This window comes from Panthera pardus, unplaced genomic scaffold (assembly GCF_024362965.1).
Source record: "Panthera pardus isolate Hobbes unplaced genomic scaffold, ASM2436296v1 HiC_scaffold_11, whole genome shotgun sequence".
Taxonomy (NCBI): Eukaryota; Metazoa; Chordata; class Mammalia; order Carnivora; family Felidae; genus Panthera; species Panthera pardus.
The window spans coordinates 34,747,633-34,772,558 of NW_026526666.1; the positions used below are offsets into that span (position 1 = coordinate 34,747,633).

The 24,926-nt window shown below is 36.7% G+C and overlaps 1 protein-coding gene and 1 long non-coding RNA gene across 6 annotated transcripts in view; one reads left to right on the forward strand and one right to left on the reverse strand.

Annotated features, from left to right (window-relative positions):
• The window catches only part of COL24A1 (collagen type XXIV alpha 1 chain), a 413,859-nt gene extending 404,902 nt beyond the window's left edge, over nt 1-8,957 (forward strand). For 4 of the 5 annotated variants that reach the window (XM_019414025.2, XM_019414023.2, XM_019414024.2 and 1 more), the window contains 3 exons: nt 1,089-1,198; nt 4,057-4,272; nt 7,490-8,957. In XM_019414025.2, the coding sequence (XP_019269570.2) occupies nt 1,089-1,198; nt 4,057-4,272; nt 7,490-7,636 (473 nt within the window). In that variant the 3' untranslated portion in view covers nt 7,637-8,957. The remainder of the gene's footprint in view (nt 1-1,088; nt 1,199-4,056; nt 4,273-7,489) is intronic. The other variant, XM_019414026.2, reaches the window with a different exon arrangement.
• On the reverse strand, nt 1-24,865 carry LOC128774263 (uncharacterized). Its single transcript, XR_008418813.1, has 3 exons — nt 24,713-24,865; nt 21,663-21,683; nt 1-290 (listed from the first exon to the last, which is right to left on the reverse strand). It is a non-coding gene; the product is annotated as an uncharacterized LOC128774263 (long non-coding RNA).
• Between the last annotated feature and the right edge of the window lie 61 nt (nt 24,866-24,926).

Consider the following 24,926-nt stretch of genomic DNA (forward strand, 5'->3'; position numbering starts at 1 on the left):
TACTGAAGAAATGACAAGTACTGTTTGATTGTCTTGCCTTTTTAATGCAAGAAAGCAGAGCTATCTCTCATTCAAAAATTCTTAGTCTTTGCTTTTAGAATAAGGTGCTCCTGCAATATTCTGAGCCCGTTACTCTGGAACTCAGATGCTAGATCAATCCTTCTTCAGCCTGAGAATTTCCTGTAGACTGACTTTCAAGGCTCCTTTTGATTCTGCTGAGCAGTCAGTGAAGGCAAAGGTTGGCAGGTTTACACTCGCTACAGGGACTTCAGTTTTTCTCACTTGCAAATCTGATGAAGAAACCACAAAAAAGATAACCATTTAATTGTACCTTTTCTGTCTGAAAACAAAGAATGTTTTATTAATTTTATGCCAATATTCATAAAGGTAATATTTTACCTCAGGGAGATTGAAGTTGTTTCCATTTAACATACATGTACGTGTATATAGTATGTATTTTTTTTAACTCTGTAATCACATAGAACAGACATATACACATATACCACATTAACTGCAACTTTTCTGTTAACTATGTAACTTTAGACGGTTCCTTTAAGCTGATAGTCTCATCTATTGAAAGCAGTAGGGGGGCATGGATCACTCATTTGGTTAAGTATCCGACTCTTGGTTGCAGCTCACGTCGTCGTGATCTCATGGTTCAGTTTGGGAATTTGAGCCCTGCATCAGGCTCAGCACTGACAGCACAGAGCCTGATCGGGATTCTCTCCCTCCCTCTCTCTGTTCCTCTCCTGCTTGTCTCTCTCTCCTTCTCTCTCTCAAGATAAATAAATAAACTTAAAAAAAAAAAGAGGCAATAAATTCAGCCATTATACCATTTTTTGTTAAAATTATAAAATGCCCTTAAGTTGATGGGCACGTGAAAAATACAGTATTTTTGGTATCAATTTTATATAATGCTTGCAGCTTTCATTCATTGACTAAATGTAAATATCTTTATAATCTTCTAAGTTTTTTTTACAGTTAAGACTATAAAAATGTATATTTAAAGTATGATAATTTGTAATGATGATTCAAATAGGTTTTAGTATGGCATTTAAGTATTTTTGTGTTTTACAATAAATTAATAGGAAAATACTGGATTGATCCAAATCTTGGATGCCCTTCAGATGCCATTGAGGTTTTCTGCAATTTCAGTGCTGGTGGTCAGACATGTTTATCTCCTGTTTCTGTAACAAAGGTATGTATTGAATTGTAGAACACATGCGAGTACTTGCCCAGTTTCAGGGAACATAACTTTTAAAATTCTGTAACCTTAAATAATTGTGAGTTTTATGAATGGAAGCAAGGTATCATTCTCTACCACATATAAGAAATTTTTTGTTTTTAAAAAGTAATTCTAGTGAATCTTGACATTTTGATGATATCTTTTATGATTGACATATCATGGCTTACTCTACTGATTATGCTTTTTGAATTTCCTTTTAAAAATGTGGAACATATGTTTTTTTTTTTAATTTTTTTTTTTTAATGTTTATTTTTGACACAGAGAGAGACAGAGCATGAATGGGGGAGGGTCAGAGAGAGAGGGAGACACAGAATCCGAAGCAGGCTCCAGGCTCTGAGCTGTCAGCACAGAGCCTGACACGGGGCTCGAACTCACGGACAGCGAGATCATGACCTGAGCCGAAGTCGGACGCTCAACCGACTGAGCCACCCAGGCGCCCCTGGAACATATGTTTTTATGCATACATATACATTAGAAAATCCCCAGTGTTTGTAATTAGTAATCAGTTACCTAAAGTTTTCTGAAAATGATATCATTAAAAGAGGAATGTTGCCACAAAGCTTACTATTTTTGGTGATTTAGCACAAAAGAACCTGCCTTAAATATCCATTGACTATTATTTAAAACTTCTTTCAAGTATAATAGAATGAATGAAAGTTAGTTTGGTATGATACTGGAGATTATAACAAGCACTTATAAAACCTAAAGCTTAGTTCTACACATAACAAATACTGAAGAAATCAAAACTGCATTTTTTTTTTCTTTTTCTGGTTAAACAAGTTTGGTATTATTACCAAGAACTTATTTCTCATTGACAAAGAATGGATACACATGCCTATTGTATGTTTGGTCCATTATAAAGAGGCAGCAAGTAAAATGTGCGGTCTGTTAATCTCTACACTGCTTGTTGTTAGACTACCCTTTCCTAAAATATCCCTCTTCATTAACCGGGGTGTTTCACCAGTTCATCTCAGTAGGTATTCACCATTATTACTAACCTCAAAGCAGAGGAAGGAAAGATTCTTCCATTCCTAGGGAATCCATGTTCCTCTGATGAAGATCAGCATGATAATCTTACTTGCAAAATATCTGCATGATCATACTCACTCCCCTGGATTTGGCCCAGAATGTTTATTTGGATTATCACAGAAGAAAGATGGGGACTGGGAAGGGTGTGCAAAGGAGACAGGAATAGTGAAGGAACTGCACTCCAATTCCTTCCTTGACTGAATCAGCTCTCCCATCTCTCCTATCTGTAAACTCAACCTGAGAAAGACTGGGCAGGTAGTGGAAAGAATGGTAAACTTGGAATCAGGGACCTGGGTTCTAGTTTCTATCCCTCTACTAACCTGGCAAATGGCACTCTGAGCCACCAAAGAGCCTACTCTGTGCCAGCAGTGTGCTAGGTAAGTGACATGTGGCTCCTTAAATCCTTATAACATCCCTGCCATGTCAGTGTTATACGCTACCTTACCAACAAAGAAACTAAGTCTTAGAAAGGTTAAATAGTTTACAAGCTTGTGACTCTCACCTGTAAAATAAAGGAAACTGAACTACTTAAACCCTAATGTTCCTTATGATGATAGTTCCATGTTTTCAGCCTCACTGACCTTCCTTTGCCTTTCTTCTCTGTTCCTTTTACTTTTTTGATTGTTGTTTTATTTTTTTCTTTCTCTGTTACCTCATAACTGATATTTTTCTAATTTCATGTTTGGAAATTCATATAAATTCCTTGTAGACACCATTTTTGTTCACTTATGTTATGACCATACCTCTGCTTGAATATTGCTAAAATAATAATGTCAAAAACTATAGAAAAATCTCTTGGGGCACCTGAGTGGCTCAATCAGTTGAGCATCCGACTTCAGCTCAGGTCATGATCTCATAGTTTGTGAGTTCAAGCCCTGCATCGGGCTCTGTGCTGACAGCTCAGAGCCTGGAGCCTGCTTCAGAGTCTGTTCTCATTCTCTCTCTGCCCCTCCCCAACGTCTGCTCTGTCTCTCTCTTGTCTCTCAAAAATAAATTTAAAAAAAAATTAAAAAAAGAAAAAAAGGAAAAGTCTCTTTCCTTGCCCAAGCCTGGGAAATATGCGATCAGACCTCCTTGCTCTAATTTTGCTCTATATTGTTGATTTTATTATTAATACTTGTTATGCATTCAGTCATTTCAATAAACATTTACTGAAGATTTGCTGTATGACTGTAACTGCATTAGGGGCCGGCAACACCAAGAAGATTCTATCCTGATCTTTAAAAGCTCCCATAATTAAAATTACTCAACAAGTTATTATTGCAACTTCTAACTTATCTATGGAAACTCCAAAAACGATCTGCAAGGAAAGTATACACAATTTCAGATTTTTGTGGAAAAAATTATTAGTCAACAACTAATTATTAATGCATTTTAGATAACATTATAAAAATTATAATTTTTTTGTCACATCTAGTAGTCTAATGGTATGCTGAAGCTGGCTCATACAGACTCATCCAGAAAGAGTTGTATCTCTTTCCAACTCCATGTCCAGTGACACCACCATGATATCCTGAAATCAGGCATGGTAGGAGTGTTTACACCATGGAAATCAGAATTTCCATGCTATAAATGAAATTCCGTGCTATAAATCAGGGATTCCCTACTCCCCACCCCTGCAAAAGCCAGTGGTTCAGTCACACGCTGTTGACTGGCATTTAAATGCCAAGGAAAGTAGTTTTCTCAAGGCTGCATTCCAAGGACTTTCCTCAAATTCCCCCAAATGATAAGTTTATCAATTGCCACATCTTATAACCTGTATATTGTTTCTATGACATTAGTTGGAGTTTGGAGTTGGAAAAGTCCAGATGAACTTCCTTCACTTACTGAGCTCAGAAGCCACCCATATCATCACTATTCACTGTCTAAACACACCAGTGTGGACAAGTGCTCAGTCAAGTGGCTCAGGATTACCTATTGGCTTCAAGGGATGGAATGGCCAGATTTTTGAAGAAAACACTCTACTTGAACCTAAGGTGCTTTCAGATGACTGCAAGGTAAGGGATGGCACTTTTAGAATTGTTCAGTATAACTAACATTAAATTGCAAGACCATACAATTAAAATAATCAGAATAAGACTTTAATTGTAAACTGAAGATCCAGAAGGGTAGTAAGTTTTAATGTCCCCAATTTGTAATAAAATTACATTTTTCAGAATCAAGCATTTGTTTATATCTCATCAACTTTTGTCACACACATTGGTCATCCATGGATTTTTATATGCAAAATATGTGTTAATACATAGATTTAATTTTTGTTCCTCATCTTGAATAATTATATTACACCCAGATGGACAGAGCATATAAGTAGATTTATTCCATATATTTTCCCCACTGTGATTCCACATCTCATTATTTCATGGAAGACAGGTTATAGAGGCAAGTCAGTTGTATTTCATTTTGTCAGTCACTACACCCGATACCAAATGTGGGCAGACTTGCAGATTGGCTGGCCCTATCAAACAATATTTGAATCATAGCCCATTTTTCCTATTAAAGTTAAATAACAAATTTATGAAAAAAATCTATAATTTTAAAAGATGTGGTATACAGCAGGTAGCGGCAAACTATAGTCCACAGACCAACTCCAGCTCACCACTAGTTTTTGTAAATAAATGTTATTGGAACACAGCCACATTTGTTCATTTACTTATTTTTTAATCTTTTTTTAATGTTTTTTATTTTTGAGAGAGAGAGAGAGAGAGAGAGAGAGAGAGAGAGAGAGAGAGAATGTGAGTGGGGGAGGGGCAGAGAGAGAAGGAGACACAGAATCTGAAGCAGGCTCCTGGCTCTGAATTGTCAGCACAGAGCCTGATGCGGGGCTTGAACTCAGGACCACAAAATCATGACCTGAACCAGAGTTGGCTGTTCAACTGACTGAGCTACCCAGGCACCCCTGTTTATTTACTTATTATCTATGGCTCTTATCACACTATGATGGCAGAGTTAAATAAATGTGACAGATTGTATGGTGCACAAAACCTAAAACATTTATTACTAGCCCTTTACAGAAGAGTTTCCTGACCCTGTTATAGAGAATAACATCCACTTTATATACATATCTTTAATGGCTTTAAGTAGCTCGGTTTCCTTTTCTTGTGTGCTAGTGATTTAACATCTCTTACCATTTCCAAGGGACTCTACTTTTTCACAACATTTTATTTTCAGACAAATAGGGCTTGAGTATTTGAAAAATGAGAGGCAAACATACAGCTCATCTCTATAAGCAGAGATCAACATTACCAACAATTTCATTTAACTTTTACAGTTTTTTTCCAGAAACTTTCAGTGACTCACTATCTCTGAAATACAATCCAAACTTATCAGGTCTTTGTTTAGCACTTAGGACAGTCAGGCCCCAACCTACATTTCTAGTGTGGGCTTTCATTGACTGTCAACCCAAAGCTAAGACCAAACTGACATAAGAAGAAGGAGAAGAAGGAGAAGAAGAAGAAGAAGAAGAAGAAGAAGAAGAAGAAGAAGAAGAAGAAGAAGAAGAAGAAGAGATAATGACAACAACAACAATAATAATAACATCAATAATTCCTACTACTAGTTATCAGGGCTTTATTATATAGCAAGTACCCTGTGTTACATACATTATTGTATTTAATTATAACAGCTTTGTAAAGGAGTCTCACTTAATAATAAGAAAGTGAAAGCACGGAGAGGTTAAATAACTTGCTCAGTCATCCAGCTAATTAGTGAAGACTAAGAAATAAACACCAAGTGTGTTTAACTCCAAAGCCCATGCCACACCATACTGGTAGGTACTTTAACTGAAAACTCATTTAATCCTCACAACTGTGTGAGGTTTTTATTTTTCACATTTTGTATGTAAAGAGACTGGTTGTACCTGGATTTCTATCAAAGTCTGTTCCAGGCCAAAATCTGTGCACTAAAACACCACGCTAGGCTTATTTTTGCAACCATCTTCTACTTTTCCAACTGTTTTTTGTTTGTATGTTTGTTTTTATTCATGTCATTACCTTTCTCTGAAATGCCTTCTCTCCCTCTCTAACCAAGTGGCAACTTTAGGCATACATTAAAGCCCATCTTAAGTTCTGAATTCTGAACTCATGAAGCTTCCCCTGAGTACTTCAGTGGGAAATGAGGAATTCAGCATTTGCTGTCTACATTATTTATATTATACTTCTGGCATATTGTCTTGTGTTATGTCTATTTGTTTGTGTTTCCCCTCTCTCCAACTAGATGTATAAGCTGCTAGTATTCAAACACCAGAACTAATTTATTCATCCTCATATTTCTCAAGCACTTTAAGAAAGTAGAGGATTGAATCTTATTCAACTGGGTCAACTGTACTTAGTGCTCAATAAATATTGCTCGAAAGACTTAACGAGTTAATCTAATGGTGTCTTACACACAGAACTCTAGTTCTAGTTATAACACCAAGCTGATGACTAGTACATGGAATTCATAGCTTAAATAATCTCTAAGGATCCTTCTAATTTTAAAATTTATATAATAATTCAGTAAATGAGTAAGTGAATAAACTTAATAAAAAGCTTCACAAAACTAGTCAATTGTGTTTATCTATTTTATCTTGTTGAATCGTAATCATCAGGTGTTTTTGTTCCATAGTAAAATTTATCAGAAACAAAAGAGCATATAGTATACAAGAAAAACAGAAAGGCCTAGAAAGAGGAGAGGAAAGAAACTATATAAACAGTAACCACAGACTGGCAATAAAGAAAGCTAAAAGATGATTTACATAATTATAATTTGCTTCTGACTGAAGCAATTCTGGTTATTTCCTACCTAAAGTACATAAAGGTTGAGATCGCTCATTGCCTTTCATCCAAGAAGAATGCCCATCCTGAAGAATCAGTCCCAAGTAAAGGAACACAGAGCAGATGGGTGTTACTTATATTAGGAATATATTAGGAATATTAGGAACAGCCTTTGTACCGATCCACAGAGAGCAGAAGCAGAAGCCTTAGCCTCATAGACTGAAAAATCAGAACACATACTGCCATTTAGAGAAAAGAATAAACCATGTCTTCAATTAGTCATAGTGATTGTTAACCACTGAGCACTTAACTCTGTGCCAGCACTTACTTTCTAGGGACTTCCTATTCATTAGCTCTAACCCTTAAACTAAGCTGCATTGTCTGACAGTGAAGGGCATTGTCTGCCGAGAATGATTGCTAATGACACAATTACCTATCAAAGCACTTTGTTCTTGTTTTACAGATTCAAGATGGCAGCTGGCATAAGGCAAAATTCCTTTTTCACACCCAGGACCCTAATCAGCTTCCAGTAATTGAAGTACAAAAACTTCCTCATCTCAAAACTGAAAGGAAGTACTACATTGAAAGCAGTTCTGTATGCTTTCTCTAAGGTTTCTGAATTAGTTCAGAATTCTTGCTGTTGGCCAGGTAATTGCTGCAGAGGGAAAAATATAGACAGAAAGATACTATCATTGTGAAATGCATGGAATAAAGCATTGGCTAAATCTTAAAGAATCTCAGGAAGAAAAGATTTCCTCCTAAGAAGGAGAAAAGGCATTTTTAAAGGACTATAATTGATAAAGTATTTAATTCTTTTAAAAATTATATTGATCTGTGCTTTCTTAGAGAATTCCCTAGAACTGAAAATTTATAAACATGGAATTCTTCAGGGTATCCTATATTTTTTGACTGAGAGCAAAGTACCCATTAGACAGCTGGAGCTGCAGAGCACTATGGAAGCAATACTGGCTAATGCTCCCAAATGTGCAATGCTTCTGTCTAAAAATTACAAGCCACAGTCTAATATGTCTTATTTTCCCAAATACTAAGCTGTATTCAGGTCCCCGATGGGCATATACATCTTAGCCGGTGGTACACTACCTCTTACGTGTTGCCTTTTTGTGTTGCTTGGTGCTCTTTCTAAAACAAGGTGCTTGTGGCTTTCATAGACTATTTTATTTCTTTTTTCGTCTTTGTCATCCTTTAAGAGTGTATGTACTGGTTACATCAAGACATGTTTTTGTTGTTAGTACTTATTTTAATTTGTTTGGTTACATACTTAATAACAAGTGAAACATTATTTATGTGAAGTCCTTGTTCTATTTTAAAATTCTCTTTGTGGATATAGAAGCAAAGCCAGCGCACTGTAACCTGTGCTTATGCACAAGAGAATTGGGAGGTTTCTTTTGTTTTTATTTTTTAAATTGTTGTAAAAAATATTACAAGCCAGCTACATCCAGTAGTAGGTTTGGGTTAGAGTTTGGGGTTGTGATATACTATTTTTAAAAATCCATGATCATCTGGAATGATACTATGTATATATATATTTTGTAAAGTTTTAATTCAGCAAATCTTTTGAAATTGCTGCTGTTTTAAATTATAAAAACCATTATTTCTGCTTCGTAGGAATTACATGTCTTGTAGTATTCATTGACTTTATTTCATTATTCTTAAATTTAATGTGTTGGGATCTAAATTCAATTTACCAGTCTTTAAAGCAACATTCAGGAAAAAAAAAGTCTTTAGCCATTTAAAATAGGCTCAGCCCATTCAGACTTCCCTTTTTGTCAGAGAAATGTTAGGTCAGTATTAAAAGAGAAATATTATACCTTTTGGTATATAGAAAAGCTTATACATTCATTATAAACATATCTTTAGCCACAGCAAACCATACTTACTTATCTATAATAAAAAATATGCTTTAAATCTTTTTTGGTGGTATTTGTTTTTCTTCTTCTGTGATCACATCCTTTTTTATTTCAAGTTTATTTATTTATTTTGAGATGGTGGGGGAGGAACAGAGAGAGAAGGAGAGAGAGATAATCTTAAGCAGACTCCCAGGGGCTTGAACTCACAAACCATGAGATCGTGACCTGAGCCAAAACCAAGAGTCGGACGCTTAACCAAATGAGCCACCCAGGCACCCCAACCATATCCTTTTATTACATATGATGGCTCTCTGGAATAGTCCTTCTGTACGTTTACATTATTAGAAAGCATCTGTTACATACCTATGAAAGGATTACAGGGCTTATTTCCTATTTGTACAAAATAAAGTCATGGCACAGAATAAATACTCCCATATATGGTCAACTGATTTTCAACGAAGGTGCCAAGACCATTCAATGGGAAAAAGATAGTTTTTTCAACAAATGGTGCTGGGAAAATTGGATATCCACCTGTAAAAGAATGAAGTTGGACCCTTACCTGGTATCATATACAAAACAACTCAAAATGGATCAAAGCCCTAAATGTAAGAGCTAAAACTATAAAACTCTTGGAAGAAAACATAGGGGAAAGTCTTCACGACATTGGATTTAGCAATTATTTCTTGGATATGACACTAAAAGCACTTTCAAAACGAGTAAAAGACAAATTGGAGTACATCAATATTAAGAACTTCTGTACATCAAAGGACACTATCAAGAGAGTGAAAAGACATCCCACAGAATGGGAGAAAATATTTGCAAAACATCTATCTGAAAAAGGAATTAATACCCCAGAATATATTTTTTAAAACTCCTACAACTCAAAAAACAAGCAATCTAATTAAAAAGTGGGCAAAGGACTTAACAGACATTTCTCCAAAGAAGATATGTAAATGGCCAACAAATGAAATGATACTCAACATTACTAGTTATTAGGAAAATGCAAATCAAAACCATAGTCAAATACCACTTCACACTCATTACGATGGCTATTATCCAAAAGAAAAAAAAAAAAAAGGAAAATAACAAAGGTTGGTGAGGATGTGAAGAAAGCGGAACCCTCATATACTGCTGGTGAGAATGTAAAATGGTGCAAACATTGTGGAAAATAGTTTGGCAATTTCTAAAAAGTTAAACATAGAGTTACCATATGACCCAGTAATTCTACTTTGTGTATTTACCCAAAAGAATTGAAAGAAGGGACTCAAACAGTTATTTGTACACAAGTGTTCATAGAAGTATTATTCAGAATAGCCAAAAGATGGAAATAACCCAAATGTGCATCAACAGATGAATGGATAAACAAAATTTGGTGTGTACATACAATGGAACACACCAATGTGAATGTACTTAATGCAACTGAATTGTACGCTTAAACTTATCTAAAATGACCAATGTTATGTTGTACATTTTACCACAATTTTTTTAAATGGGGCTATGGCAAAAATGTCTGATATCCTGCTTGAGGAACATGGAAATGTTTTTGTTTTGTTTTTGTTTTGTTTTAAGTTTATTTTGAGAGAGAGAGAGAGAGAGAGAGAGGATGCCTGAGGGGCAGAGAGAGGGGAAGAGAGAGAGAGAATCCTAAGTAGGTTCCACACCAGCAGCATAGAGCCCAATGCAGGGCTTGAATTCCTGAATCATGAGATCATGACCTGAGCTGAAATCAAGAGTCAGACACTTAACCAACTGAGCCACCCAGATGCCTCAGAAATGTTTTTTTTTTTTTTTAAGGTGTGGAGGTAGGTTGATTCTGAATGAAAGAAACCAGTTTGTTCTCTAATTTCAGTCTATGTGCTATACCTTTTGTTTCCCTCCCAAAAAACTTATTTCAGAGACATAAGTAGTTTTCCTAGATATCATTTAAGAAATATATATAGAAATGCCTTAAAATAGAAATACCTTACTTTATGTTTTTTTTGTTTTTGAAATATTAAATTTAAAGCACATTTTAATTAACGTAATCATGGGCAGTATAGTATGTATAGTGATTAAGAGTACTCTGTGGATTAGTTGTATGACTTTGGGTATATTATATATTCTTCATTGTCTCAGTTTCTTCATTGCAAAATGAGGATAATAAAAGTAAAATTCTGTATGAATTAGGGTGCTTAGAGAAACAGAATCAATGGGAGATATAAAGATAGAGATTTTATATATAATATACATGTAATATTATAAATGTATAATATAAAAAATATTTTTATTTTATATTTTTTATGGAAATTTACTACAAGGAATTGGCTTACACAATTATGGAAGCTGAGAATTCCCACAACCCACTATCTATAACTAGAGATCCAGGAAGGCCAGTGATGTAATTTGGTAAAGTCCAAAGGCCAGAGAACCAGGGGAGCCAATAGCTTAAAATACAGTGTGGGGGCCGCAGAAGATGAGAGGTCCCAACTCAAGCAAGCAGACAAAGCAAAAAGGAACAAATTCTCCCTTACTCTGCCTTTTGTTTGATTCAGGCCTTCAGTGGATTGCATGATGCCCACTCACACTGTGGTAGAGGGACAATTTACTTCTCTAAATCCACTGGTTCAAAGGCTAATCTCACCCAGAAATACCCTCACAGATACACCCAGAAATAATTTTTAATATGGGCACCGATAGCTAGTCAAATTGATACATACAATTAACTATCACACTTTCTCACTGGGTGGTTGAGTGGATTCAAGAAATTGACACGGGAAAGTATAAAACTGCATGGCATAAAGCTGCTATCGTCTTCATCAGCAACAGTGTCATCGTCATCAACATCATTAAAGATTTTAAGTGTTCCAATGATAAGCTCCATGATAGTTATCACTAAAGGACATTGTGATGAATTCCTTAATAAAGTTATTCATCTGTTTTAAAGCCAGGCCATCCCCATAATTTGTTTTGTGACAATACATTTTATATTTTAATAATAAATACGATGGCTTTCTAAAAATAAGGTGCAACTGTAACAGTATACAATTACAAAATGTGCCTTCCTTTTCTCCCCATTTGTATATATTAATGTAGAAATTACAGTGGTCATTATAAGTAAATATCATAAATGTTATTTGTAATATAAAATCAGAGCAGAAGGAATATTGGAATTAGATGCATAAAACATGAATTCAGTTCTAACCCTCTCACTTACTGGTTTTGAGTACTTGGTTAAGTCATTAATTCTCTGTTTCCTTATCTATATTGGGCAAATTTATTTTTGTCTGCTCCTGGTTATAGGAAGTAAGTGTGTTAAAATCTCCAACTGTGATTATGTATATGCCTGTTTCTCCTTTTACCTCCCTCATTTTTGCTTTATACTTGTAATTAGTTGTGTTCAAATTTACCATAGCTTTATCCAGAGGTATGCTGGTAAAGGTTTAATAACTAGCTCTCTAGGGTGAAAAGAGAAACAATCCTTACTTCATAGTGTTAGCCAGTGTTTATAGTGTAAATTCTTGGGACCATACCAATTCTTTATTGTTTTTAGTGTCTACATGGTATATCTTTCCTCATATTTTTATTTTTAACCTCTCTTCATCCTTTTGTTTAGGCATATCTGTTACACTCAGCATATGATTGGTTATATTTTTGTTTATTTTTAATCTATTTTGAGAATTTTAGACTTTTAATTAGAGTATTTAGTCTATTTAGTTAATGTAATTACTGTTATATTTGCATTGAAACCTGGTATTTTACTATTCTTTTGTATTTGTCTCATCTGTTTAATTTGTTTCTTTTCTCCTTCTTTCTTGCCCTCCTTTGGATTGGTAAATGAGGTTACATAAATTAGTACTTTTCTATTTTCCAGACAACTCACAGATATTATAAAACTTTAATTCCATCTATCTCTCAGACATTTTGGAGTGTTATTGTCAGTTATTTTAATTGTGCACATATTTAGAATCCTATAGGATATTTTTATTTTCTGATATTTTAAACTGACAATACTTACTTCGTTTTATTTACCTACTTATACTTTCTTGTACTTTTCTTCCTTTATTCCTTGAATTTTCCTTCTGGATAACTCCCTTAAGTATTTCTTTTTTTTTTAATTTTTTTTAAGTTTATTTATTTTTTGAGAGACAGAGAGAGACAGAGCATGAGTAGGGGAGGGGCAGAGAAAGAGAGGGAGTCACATTCTGAAGCAAGCTCCAGGCTCTGAGCTGTCAGCACAGAGCCCAACGTGGGGCTCAAACTCACAAACTGTGAGATCATGACCTGAGCCGAAGTCGGACGCTTAACCAACTGAGCCACCCAGGCACCCCAAGTATTTCTTTAACAAGTTCTCTGTTTTCTGTTTGTCTAAAAACAATTTTGTCTGTAGGACAATTTCACTGGGTATAGAAGTCCAGATTGTCAGGCATTTTCTTTCTAAGGATGCCTCTACTGTCCTATAATGTCATCATTTTTGTTGAAAAATGCTACCAGTTTGGGGTTTGCTTATTTGAAGTTTTTTTTTTTTCTTTAAAGAGTGTTTTGTCTATCTAAAGATAAAATTCTTTGTTGCATTTTTTTCTGCAGTTTGGGATGTGTCAATCTAATGTCTCTGGCCTCTACTGTTTGTGTTGAGAAGTCATCATTCATATTGTTTTTCCCCATATGTAATATGTCATCTTCTCCTGCCTCTTTCAAGGTCACCTAAAATATGCTTTTATAGAGGCAAAGTTACCATGAAGCTAATAAATTTAAGTTTTAGGGTCCCAAAGTGGCCTTCAAAATGTCTTCACATGGGCATTTATGTTTGTAAAGTTTACAGATAGTATAGTAATTTTTAGTTGTTTTCCGTAAAGAGGACCCTAAATTGTGTGAGCCTTAGGCTTCACAAAACCTAGATCTATCCCTGCTTTTTGCCTGGAATGAAACATATAAGTAGTTCTTTCTGTAGAAAATAAGTTTTTATTATTTGATGACTACAATAAACAAAGAGAAGGAATGTTGCTAGTGGCACAGAAATGGCCTGAGAAGTAGAAACATGGGGTGTGGCAGCAGGCACCTCAGCATAACTCATTTTCTGACTAAAATGTTAAGTTTGATCCTCCCATACAAGACTAGCAGTTTTTATAGCTTCAGAAATAAATGTAAGCTAAGCCTTCAATGTATTGTGTCCTGCCCTATTCAAGCATAACTTTTTCAACATGACCTACATAGTAATTGGCTCTGAAGGTATGATTAAGTCATTGTCACCTCAGCCTGGGTACACAATTATGCAATTTGGGGGTTTTGGATTCAGAGTCCTGGTATAATTCAAAGCTAAATTAGAAAAATGGCACCTCTAGAGAAGAGCGACCGGTGGGGAATCTGAGCTATTGTCTCAGCTGTACCCAGCAGTGGAATTTTAGGACTGCACATAAGTGCAAAGTGATCTCAGTAACAAGCCATTAAAAATAACTCGATTTTATTAGGTATCGAGTTTAGGACAAATTTAGAGTTGAAATTCAAAAAATTTCTAATTTCTTCAAGCAAACACTGGAAATCCAGTTTCATGAAAAAAAAAACATTCTTCATGAAGGGATAAAAATTTCTCTCAACTATTAGAATATAAAAACTTTATTTGTACTTTATTGATATTACATTCAATTTTTCTCACTGGAACAGTTCAATTTGTAAAAGAGGGTAAGCCATTAACTACCAAAACAAATGCCCAGACACGGTATAAAAGATTCAGTTAAAATAATTTTTAATTGTTCCCAAATATTTCCTACACAATTCAGTATACCATAGAAAAATACTATAGTTTTTGTCTTCCTACAATGAAAAAATAAAAAAAATGTGAACAAAACTTAATTACTAGATATCAAAATGTTTTTGGTTTCATAGTTGGAATTGAGAAATTAAAACAATCAGACTTTATTTAGTTTTGTTTTATAACCAAGTGTTGTTCTGGCTGGTAAAACTTGCTGCCTTCTGGGTTCAGGTGTTTAAAAGAAAATAAAATACATACATAAAATAAATACATAATAAAATTTCTTTTACAGTTTTTTTTTCTAAAATCTTTTTAGAAAGCTATTCCACATACTTCTCTGCTACAAATAGTTATGCCTTCTGTATTAGGTCCTGGATTCCTCTAATAGTAATGACCCAATTGTTGGATCCTTCTAAAGGCTCATCAGTTATGATTGAACCTCCTGAATCATGATTTATTTGTTTCATCCAAATAGTGCCTTTGCCAATAATAGATGCAGCCAATTCTTCGGAAACAAATCATCTGTGTTGTAATAATAGGCCCATACAAATCACAGTATGTCATGCTCCCCCACTATAGAATAATCATACCCAGAACCAACCTATGGTTTCTTCTCTGATCACCTACTTCTGTGTCCCAATCTTAGAACCCAAGCTGAGGAAATGAATCTGGCTCCTGATCACCTATGGAATAAAGAAATTCAAGGCCTTTTCTGAAGGCCTAGAAGGCCACAGTGACTGGGCCTTTTATTATCTGTCATCCTGTTCACCTTCTTTATTCATCAGAGTCAATACATTCCAGCCATACCTAACTTATCTAATGTTCCCTGAAGACACTACATGTTTTCATTCCTGTGCCTGGTAAGTTCTCCTTGTCCTCCTGGCCACCTCCTATTCTTTCTTCAAGTTAGTTTTCCTTGGGAAAACTTTCCTAACTTTCCCCATAAAGGAATGCATGCTGCTTCCCCTTTAGGTCATATTCTGTCTTCTACACTTGCTTCACTGGGGTTGTTATTGCTCTTCACATGCCTGTCTCCCTTCACTAGATGGTGACCTCCCTAAAGGCAGTGTATAGATGTTAATGCTTATAATCACCCAGAATGGCACAGCGTATGATGCAAATAGGTGTTCACATCCTTGGTGTCTTCATGTTTTATTGCATAATGTGAACCAGAGACTATGCTCTGAGTTGGCAATTCAAACTGAGCAAAAAAGCAAGGTCCCTGTGCTTGATGAGCTTACCATCTAGCAGAGAAACTGATGCTAAGCAAATGAAAATATTCATGAGTATATTATTACAATGTGAAACAAGTGCTTTGAAAGAAACACACACACACACACACACACACACACACACACACACAAACTGTGACTTAGGTCCAGCAGAGAGGAGAAGGAGCGCCTAATGAATGCTTCCTTAGGAAAGCCGGGCCTACTTTTTCTGGCTGAAGGATAGGTAATTAGAGATGAGGTCGAAGAGAAGATATGGGTCAGATTATGAGGGATCTTTGTAAGGCCATAATAAAGCTTTAGTTCTTTATCCTAAGAGCAAGTTAAACATTAAAACATTTTGAGGAGTTAGTATCAAACTTATGATTTGCAAAGATGCTCAGGCTTGCAGGTTGAACAAAGAGGAGACACATATTTATTGACTGAATTAACAAATGAACTGCCACACTTAGCTAATTCTTGAATATTTACATTATCTAAATCTCACCTAATTGGAATTTGAATTCTAACAACCTCTTCTAGTACAGCACTGTCCAATAGAAATACATGAGCCACACATGTAATTTAAAATTTTCTAATAGCCACATTTAAAAAAGTAAAAAAAAAAAAAAGATAAAACAGGTAAAATTAATTTTAATAATATAGTATGCATAACCAATATATCTAAAATATTTTTATTGCAACATGTAGTCAATATAAAAATGTTAATGAGATATTTTAACATTTTTGTAATGTACTGAATCTTTGAAATCCAGTGAACATTTTATACTTACAGGACATCTCAATTTGATTAACCACATTCCAAGTGCTCGTAGCCACTGTGGCTAGTGGCTATCATGTTGGCCAATGTAACTGTAATGCCTTCACCCACTGGTTCCCAAACATGACTACACATCGTAAGTATACACAGAGACAGTAGTTAAAAGACTTTCCAGCAGCTGTCTCCATTTTAAGTACCTCTACAGAAAGACCCAGAAATCTGTTTTTTATCAAGCACGCCATATTTGATGCTGATACAACAGTCCATGGAAAAGTATGTGGGAATTGCTGCATTGCCTCAAAGTTGTGAATATAACGAAACCTTTGTGAATATAATGAAACATCTTACATCCTGGAAAAAACTGAGTAATATCATGGGAAGCCCATAAGAAGGGTGTTTGGGACACCTCTGAAGTCATTTCAGAAAGTTACTATCATCCCTATTTTTTAAAGTTCTATCTGAGAAATCCAGCTCCTGAAAAGATAGCAAATTAATAACACTATTATCTCCTAGAGTTCCCAAGGCTAATCCTGAAGATGTTATATAAGTGAGAGGGTGCTAATGAATCTTGGAGCCTCCTCAGAAAGTCTGAGAAACCTGCAGAAGAGGAAAGTGAGTTGGGGCCCATTGCAGTGGGGAAAGAAAGGCCTAGAGTCATAGATGGACACTAATGGAGATGGAACAGGGGTAGAATAGAGGAATAGTATCTCTGGGTGTGCTCTTGTCTACCCACATTACCCTAGGTGGATCACAGCCCACCCCAACTCGAGATGGGCATAACACAGCAGGGCCAGCTGAACACCTGCCAATGGAGGTGGCATAACATCGGGGAAGCTGATAACTATACGTACAGGTTGGGTTGCAACAGGTTCTCTTCCTTCTACCCCAGGTTCTGGGTAATACCACAGAACACAGTAGCTCTTGAGAGCAATGGCAAATGCAGGCATACTGGGAGATGGCCTGAGGGGCATATTCTCCTCATGGATGAACAGATTCTTTCTAATGGAACCCTGGCTATAACACCAGAAGCTTTCTACCCACTCTCCTCCTTACCCGCCACCTGGAAAAAAAATCAGGATCATAATCCAAGTCTCAGGATTTTGAGCCTCCCTTTCAAGTATGAATTACAGTTGAAGTTGCTGATATTCCCAAGTGAAAATGAGATCACAGGGGAAAATATTAATGTATCTGAGGAGTATAATCCAAAATTTCTTAGAAAACTGGACAATTTGTACTAGCAGAGCAGAATTAATGGATTTTTTTTAAGTAAGAAATTTGAATGAGTAATGTCCAAAGAGATAACAGAGAATATTAGCAATATGAAGCAATAATAAGCTGGATAAACTGCTGTATGTATTTTATACATATTTGTGAAAAATATGGTGATTGAAATGAACTTAGTGGATGGACTAAGATTGGATATGATCAAATAACAAATCAGCAAGGTAGAAATTAGTTAGGGAACTCTCCCAGAAAGCATAAAGAACCCTGATAACAAAACCTGACAACATTACAAGAAGAGAGCTACAGACAAACATCTGTCATAAACATATATGAGATCTCCTAAATAAAATATCAGCTTGTCTTAAAAAAATTAAAAGACAATCTGACAATGACATTGTTAAGTGAAATTAAATGAATGAGTGACATTCCATTTTCATGGACTGTAAGACACACTATTGTTAAAATGCTAATCGTCTCCAACTGATCTACATATTCCACCCAATCCCTGTCAAAATTCCAGCAAATTCTTATGCAGAAATTGATAAACTCATCCTGAAATTTATATGGACATGCAAAAGACCAAGAATAGCCGACACATTTAAAAAATATATATTTTGAGTATAGTTGGCACACAATGTTACATTAGTTTCAGATGTACAACATGGCAATTCAACACCTCTATCTCTTATACAATCCTTACCAACACAATTTTGAAAAAGAACCAATGTAGGAGGACTTAATTACCCAGTTTTAAAACTAAACAAAAAATTGCAGTAGTCTAGGAAGTTTGTGGTATTGGTACAAAGATAGGCATATACATCAATGAAACAGAATAGAAAGTCCAGAAATAAATCCTTACGGTTGTGGTCACTTATTTTTGACAAAATATCAAGGCAATTCAAAGGGGAAGGATGGCCTTTCCAACAAATAGTGCTTGGATCAGAAGAGAATTGCGAAAAATAAATCAATTAATTTGCACTATAAAAAAACTCAAAATGGATTCTAAATCTAAAGGTAAGAGCTGAAACTATAAAGCTTTTAAGAGATATAGGAGAAAATCTTTTGGGTGTTGGGCAAGCCAGAAATTTATTAGTATGACACAAAAAGCAGAATTCATTTAAAGAATTGATAGACTAGACTTCATTAAAATGTAAAACTTATGCTCTTTTAGAAGACAAAATTAGGAAAATTAAAAACAAGCCATATACTGGTAGAATACATTTGCAAACCATACAAGGACTCGGTATTATCTATTGCTGTGTAGCAACTGCCCCGAAACTTAGCAGTTTAATACATTAAATATTTATTATGTCACACAATTTTCTGAATGTGAGGAATCGGTGCAACTGTTGGCCAGAGCTACAGCCATGTCAAGACTCGACTAGAACTAGAGAATCTGCTTCTGAGCTCACTCACATGACTGTTAGCAGGCCTCAGTTCCTTGCTGGTTGTTGCTGGGGCTGCTGTAAGAATATCGGACAAACTGTATGGCTTAAATAACAGAAACTTGCTTTTGTTTTTTTTAATGTTTATTTTTGAGAGAGAGAGAGAGACAGAGACAGAGACAGAGCACAAGAAGGGGAGGGGCAGAGACGGAGAGAGGGAGACACAGAATCTGAATGAAACAAGCTCCAGGCTTCGAGCTGTCAGCACAGAGCCTGACACTGAGCTCAAACTCAAAAACTGTGAGATCATGACCTGTGTTGAAGTTGGACACTTAACCAACTGAGCCACCCAGGTGCCCCCAGAAACTTATTTTCTAATAGTACTGCAGGCTGGCAGTCCAGGATCGAGTGTTGGCGGTTTGGTTTCTTCTGAGGCCTGTCTTTGTAGATGACCTCCTTCTTGCTGTGTCTTCACATAGTCTTTTCTCTGTGTGCATATATCCCTGATCTTTTTGTGTCCAAATTTCCCCTTCTAGATATACACCAGTCATACTGAATTAGGTTCCACCTGAATGTCCTCAGTTTAAGTCAATCACCTTTCTAATGGACTTATCTCCAAATATAGCCACACTTTGAGGTACTAGGAGTTAGGGTTTCAACATATGAAGTTTGGAGGGACACTTCACTTCACTGTTACATGAGCCCTCCTGGTAGGGCAATTCAGAACATGATAGCTTGCTTCCCCCAGAGTGAAGTGGGAAAGAGAGTAAGAGAGCAATTGCCTGAAAGAGTAACCACAGCCATTTTTCAAACCTAGTCTCAGGAGCAACACAATATACTTCTGTATGCTGTCGGTAACACAGACCAATCCTGGATAATTTGGGAAAGTTTTATATCATTAAGGAATATCTTGGTAGCTATCTACCCAAGATTTTTATCCATAATATATGAAGAACTACTATAATTTGACAATAAAAAATAACTCAATTAAAAATAGGCAAAAGATTTAAATAAATATTTCACTAATCCAGACAGAGAAATGGCTAGTAAGCCCATGAAAAAATGCTCAACATCATTAGTTATAAAAGAAATTCAAATTAAATTCATAGTGAGATACGACCATACAACTATAATCAAAAAGACCGACAAGAAACACCAAGTGTCGGCAAGGATGGAAAGGAACTGGAACCCTCATACATTGCCAGTAGGAATGTAAAATGGCATAGCTATTTTGGAAAACAGTTTGACCATTTCTTAAAAATTAAACATAAGGGAGCCTGGGTGGCTCAGTTGGTTAAGCATCCAACTCTTGATTTTGGCTCAGGCCATGATCTCAAGGTTCATGAGCTCAAGCCCCACATCAGGCTCTTCACTGACAGTGTGGAAGCTGCTTGGGATTCTCTGTCTCCCTCTCTCTCTGCCTCTCGCTCTCAAAAATAAATAAATAAACTTAAAAAAAATTAAACATAAACTTGCCATATGGCCTAGAAATTCCACTCCCAGGTATCTACTCAAGAGAAATGAGACTGTGTGTGTGTGTGTGTGTGTGTGTATACACACACACACGTATGGGAATGTGGAAACAATTTTTTTCATTATACCAAACCTAGAAACAATCCAAATGCTCATCAATTGATGAATGAACAAAATGTGATATATCCATACAATGGAATATTATTCAGCAATAAAAAGGAATAAACTACTGGGGCACCTGAGTGGCTCAGTCAGTTGAGCGTCTGACTTTGGCTCAGGTCATGATCTCATGGATTGTGAGTTCAAGCCCCACATCAGGCTTGCTGCCGTCAGGGCAGAGCCCACTTCAGATCCTCTGTCCCTCTCTCTCTCTCTCTGCCCTTCTCCACTTGTGCTCTCTCAAAAATCAGTAAAACATTTTTAGAAAAGGAATAAAATACTGATACATGCTACAACATGGATGGACCTCAAAAACTTTATGCAAAATGAAAGAGGCCAGGCTCAAAAGACCACATGTTATATTATTTCATATGAAATTTCCAGGAAGGGCAAATCTATGGGGAGGGAAAGTACATCAATGGTTGCCTGGGGCTGGAGAAGGGAACAGGGATTCACTGCAAATGGGAAAAAGGAAATTTGGGGTTGAGGGGGGTACATGGAAATGCTCTAAAACTGGATTTGGGTGATGGTTGCACAACTATAAAATTTAAAATTAAAATTATTGAATTGTATGTTTATAATAGGTGTATTTTATTTCATGTGAATTATACTTCACAGAAGCTGTTAAAAAGATGCATATGATAAAACAATACTATGTATTTCACAAAGACATGTGTATATATAGGGAGCCATATCAAATGTATAAGAGTGAGGGGCAGGGTAATGACAGTAGGGATGTACAAATAGTGACAATATTAAGGAGAGGGTTGTCACGCATGAGAAAAATAGGCCAAGAACCAGGGATTTGATTACCTCAACTTTGTCCTCCGTTATCTGAAAGAGAAAACAATTAAACAAAGCTATCATCAGCAGGACTTCCAAAATTAATAGTAGGATGAAGAAAGTAATACTCATATTTGTAGAATGCTTTACTGTTTACAAAGCTCTTGCACATACATTTTCTCATTTAATTCTCAAAATAGCTCTGTGAAATAAGTATAAATATCTCTATTTCATAAATATATTCACTGAGACTTGGAATGGTCACATAGCTACTGGCAAAGGAGATTTAAACCCAGTGCTTTCCCCTACCTCCCTTAATTGGCTGATCCACTCAGATTTTTTCCCCCAGATATTTGTAATTAGACAAGAGTCTCCATGATTTTATGCACTGAGGATATACCAGTCTTGGAGTTGCGGAGTGGCTATATTTTTTAGCAAGTTACATGGAGAAGAGAGACAATGTGCCTTCAAAGAAAGAAGAGTGAAGCCAATTCAGTGACAAGAGGCCATGTGGCCACAGAGGCACACAGTCACACCCTCGTAGCCATGGAGACGTGCCACCCAGACAGAGTGCAGTCCAGCTGTCAGCTCTAGCTGCAGAGAGGCCTCTTGCCCACGATCATGCCCTTTCTGGGGCAGACTGTATCAGATGACTGAGTGGGGCAAGATATAAAGTATGAGGCAGTTCTGCCTGAAGTGGGCCGCTCTAAAGAGAGATGCTTTCTCCGAGCTACGCATCAAGTTGACCAAGGCTTGTCAGACCTGTATCACAATTTGAATGCTTCCTCTGGCCAATTCTGCTTGCTCTCCTTTCTTTTCACCAGTATTGATTCCTAATAACTCCTATCAGCATTTGTTTCTGAAATGCCCAACCTGCAACACATCACAACACACAGCCATACAAAATAAAACTCAGGCTTCCAGTCTTTCTGGTTCCTGCCTCTTGGGTGGACATAGCTGAAATTCCACTTCCCGGCCTTTATCTTAGGCTCTGACCAGAATGTTAATTTTCTGTTTCAGTGATGCCACTAATAGCCACGTAATCTTGAGCAAATCATTTTATTTCTCTGACTCTTTGTTTTCTTACTTGTCCATTGAAGGGTCAGGAAAGGCCCTTCTAATCCTCCTTCTGCAGTCAGCCATACAGTTGACTACACAAAGTGTCTGCTGGGCCACTGAAATGATTTTAACCATCCTTAATATATACCTTTTCATGACACTTCAGTCACAGCTAAAAGGCTTTCCTAGAAAGCACTCCCAGGTTTCTGGCTGTTAAAATGAACTCAACTATGATTTTGGCAAAGGGCCAGTTCCCAAAGTGGTTAGGGGAGCTGCAAGGTGATGCCTGGCACAGAGGCAGGAAACAGAAGTGATAGTACAGCAAGAAGATATAATCCTAAAGTGAAGGAGCTGGGCTGGTCCCACTATTCCAGTGAGGTGGAAAAAGGAAGGAAAGGAGTTTGAGGAACTGGATAGGAATTCAGTGACAGTTCCATATAACTTCTGCCTCCCTTTCTCTGTCCCTGTCCTGTCTCCAGCCTTGCATACAATGCCATGCTCTATACTCCAACAACCCAAAGTTCTCGCCTTCAGGACCACCCAAGTGTCACTTTTCCTTCAAACTACCGTTCAACAATACCACCACAATCTCTGATATTTCCATTAAAACTCCAGTCCCACAGCATTGGTTGTTTAACTTAGGTAACTGATTAGCTGGGATGCTATTGAAGAGCCTTACTTGCGTAACAATTTTTCCTCCAGTGACTGTGAAAAAAACACACAGATCATAAGAAGAACAAATGTAGGAACAAAAGTTTTAAAATCTTACAAAGTCTTTATGCGTCTCGTGTCTAATCTGTAGTTCCAGAACTTTCTTTGTGTTCTTAAATGGAAATCCAGATGGTTTTATTTTCTTGAGGATCGACACTCCTTTTTGTTGCTCCCATCTCACAAATCTTATCTTTAGCAAAAACCACAGGGATTCTTCCTGTCATTTCCGCTTTCCCCAGTGTAAATATGTAATCTAGTCTGAAAATCCAGTCAGGCTTTCTTTGACTCCATGAGCATCTAGCACCTCTAAGTATCTCTGAAAGAGACTATCCATATGATTCCTCTGGAGATTTCTTTCTCACTACCCATCAAGAATATTTTACTAAACTTTCCCAATTTACTTCAGTGATCCTTCCAGCACTGCTTAATCCCTGGTGCCCCAACTAGGTTTCAAAATTATCTCCCTCCCTCCCTTCCTCAGCTCACCCAATCAAAATTCTCATTTCCTGACCAACTTGCCAATGAGTAATACATCGAAATGCCCATCATTGAGGAGGTAATACAAAGCAGCCTACAGGTGAGAAGTCATTTCTTTGAAGTCTCCTTATGCAGCAAGAAAACTATATCTCCTATAAAGTCTCCTTATACAATGAGAAAAACACCTCGCAGACATGATGTGATGATTCCTAATATACATAATAGTGTATGTAATAATAATAATTTTGAAAAGTAACTGTGGGTTTTGTTTTAAGATTTTATTTTTAAAGAATCTCTACACCCAATGTGGGATTTGAATTTACCACCCTGAGATCAATGGTCCCATGCTCCACTGACTGTGCCAGCCAGGCACCCCTGTTTTTGTGTGTGTGTGTGTGTGTGTGTGTGTATTTTAGATCTGTTCTTGGGGATTGACCTTCTGGCCCAGTCTTTAAATAGGGAGATATCTAGATCTAGATAGATCTAGATCTAGATAGTCTTAAAGAGAAAATCCTGTAGGATTCTGGGAATGGGAAACTGGCTGTGTTGTGCACTGTTACAGAATTGAAAGAATAAAAGTTAATTTCTTCTTTCCTATCTGAAACCTCTCAGGATACCCTGTAACACTAGCCACCATGTGTTGAGTTTATTTCAGTAACTATTAGCTTATTTCCACGTATGATTCCATTTAATCTTCACAATAATATTAAGATTTGTAATGCAGTCGTCTCCAGAGTACAGGTGAAGAATGAAGCTTGCAGAGGCGTGGCATTAGCTACTTCTTCCATTTTCATACAAGATTCATCCTTAATGCAGATCAGGGTGGGTCTTACCATCCCAAAACTGTCAGGGTTTTACACTGGTCTTCTCCGCCTGGCATCTCTGCTCTGTACGGAAAAGTACGGCCTCGCCCAGATGAGGGGGGCGGGGAAAGAGGGCGGAGGCTGCCTCCCCCCAGGGGATGGGTTTGGCGAAGCCCCGCCTCAGAAGAGGGAGGCGTGGCCTCACTCGGATTCTCTCGGAGGCTCCTGGCCCGACTGCCGCAGA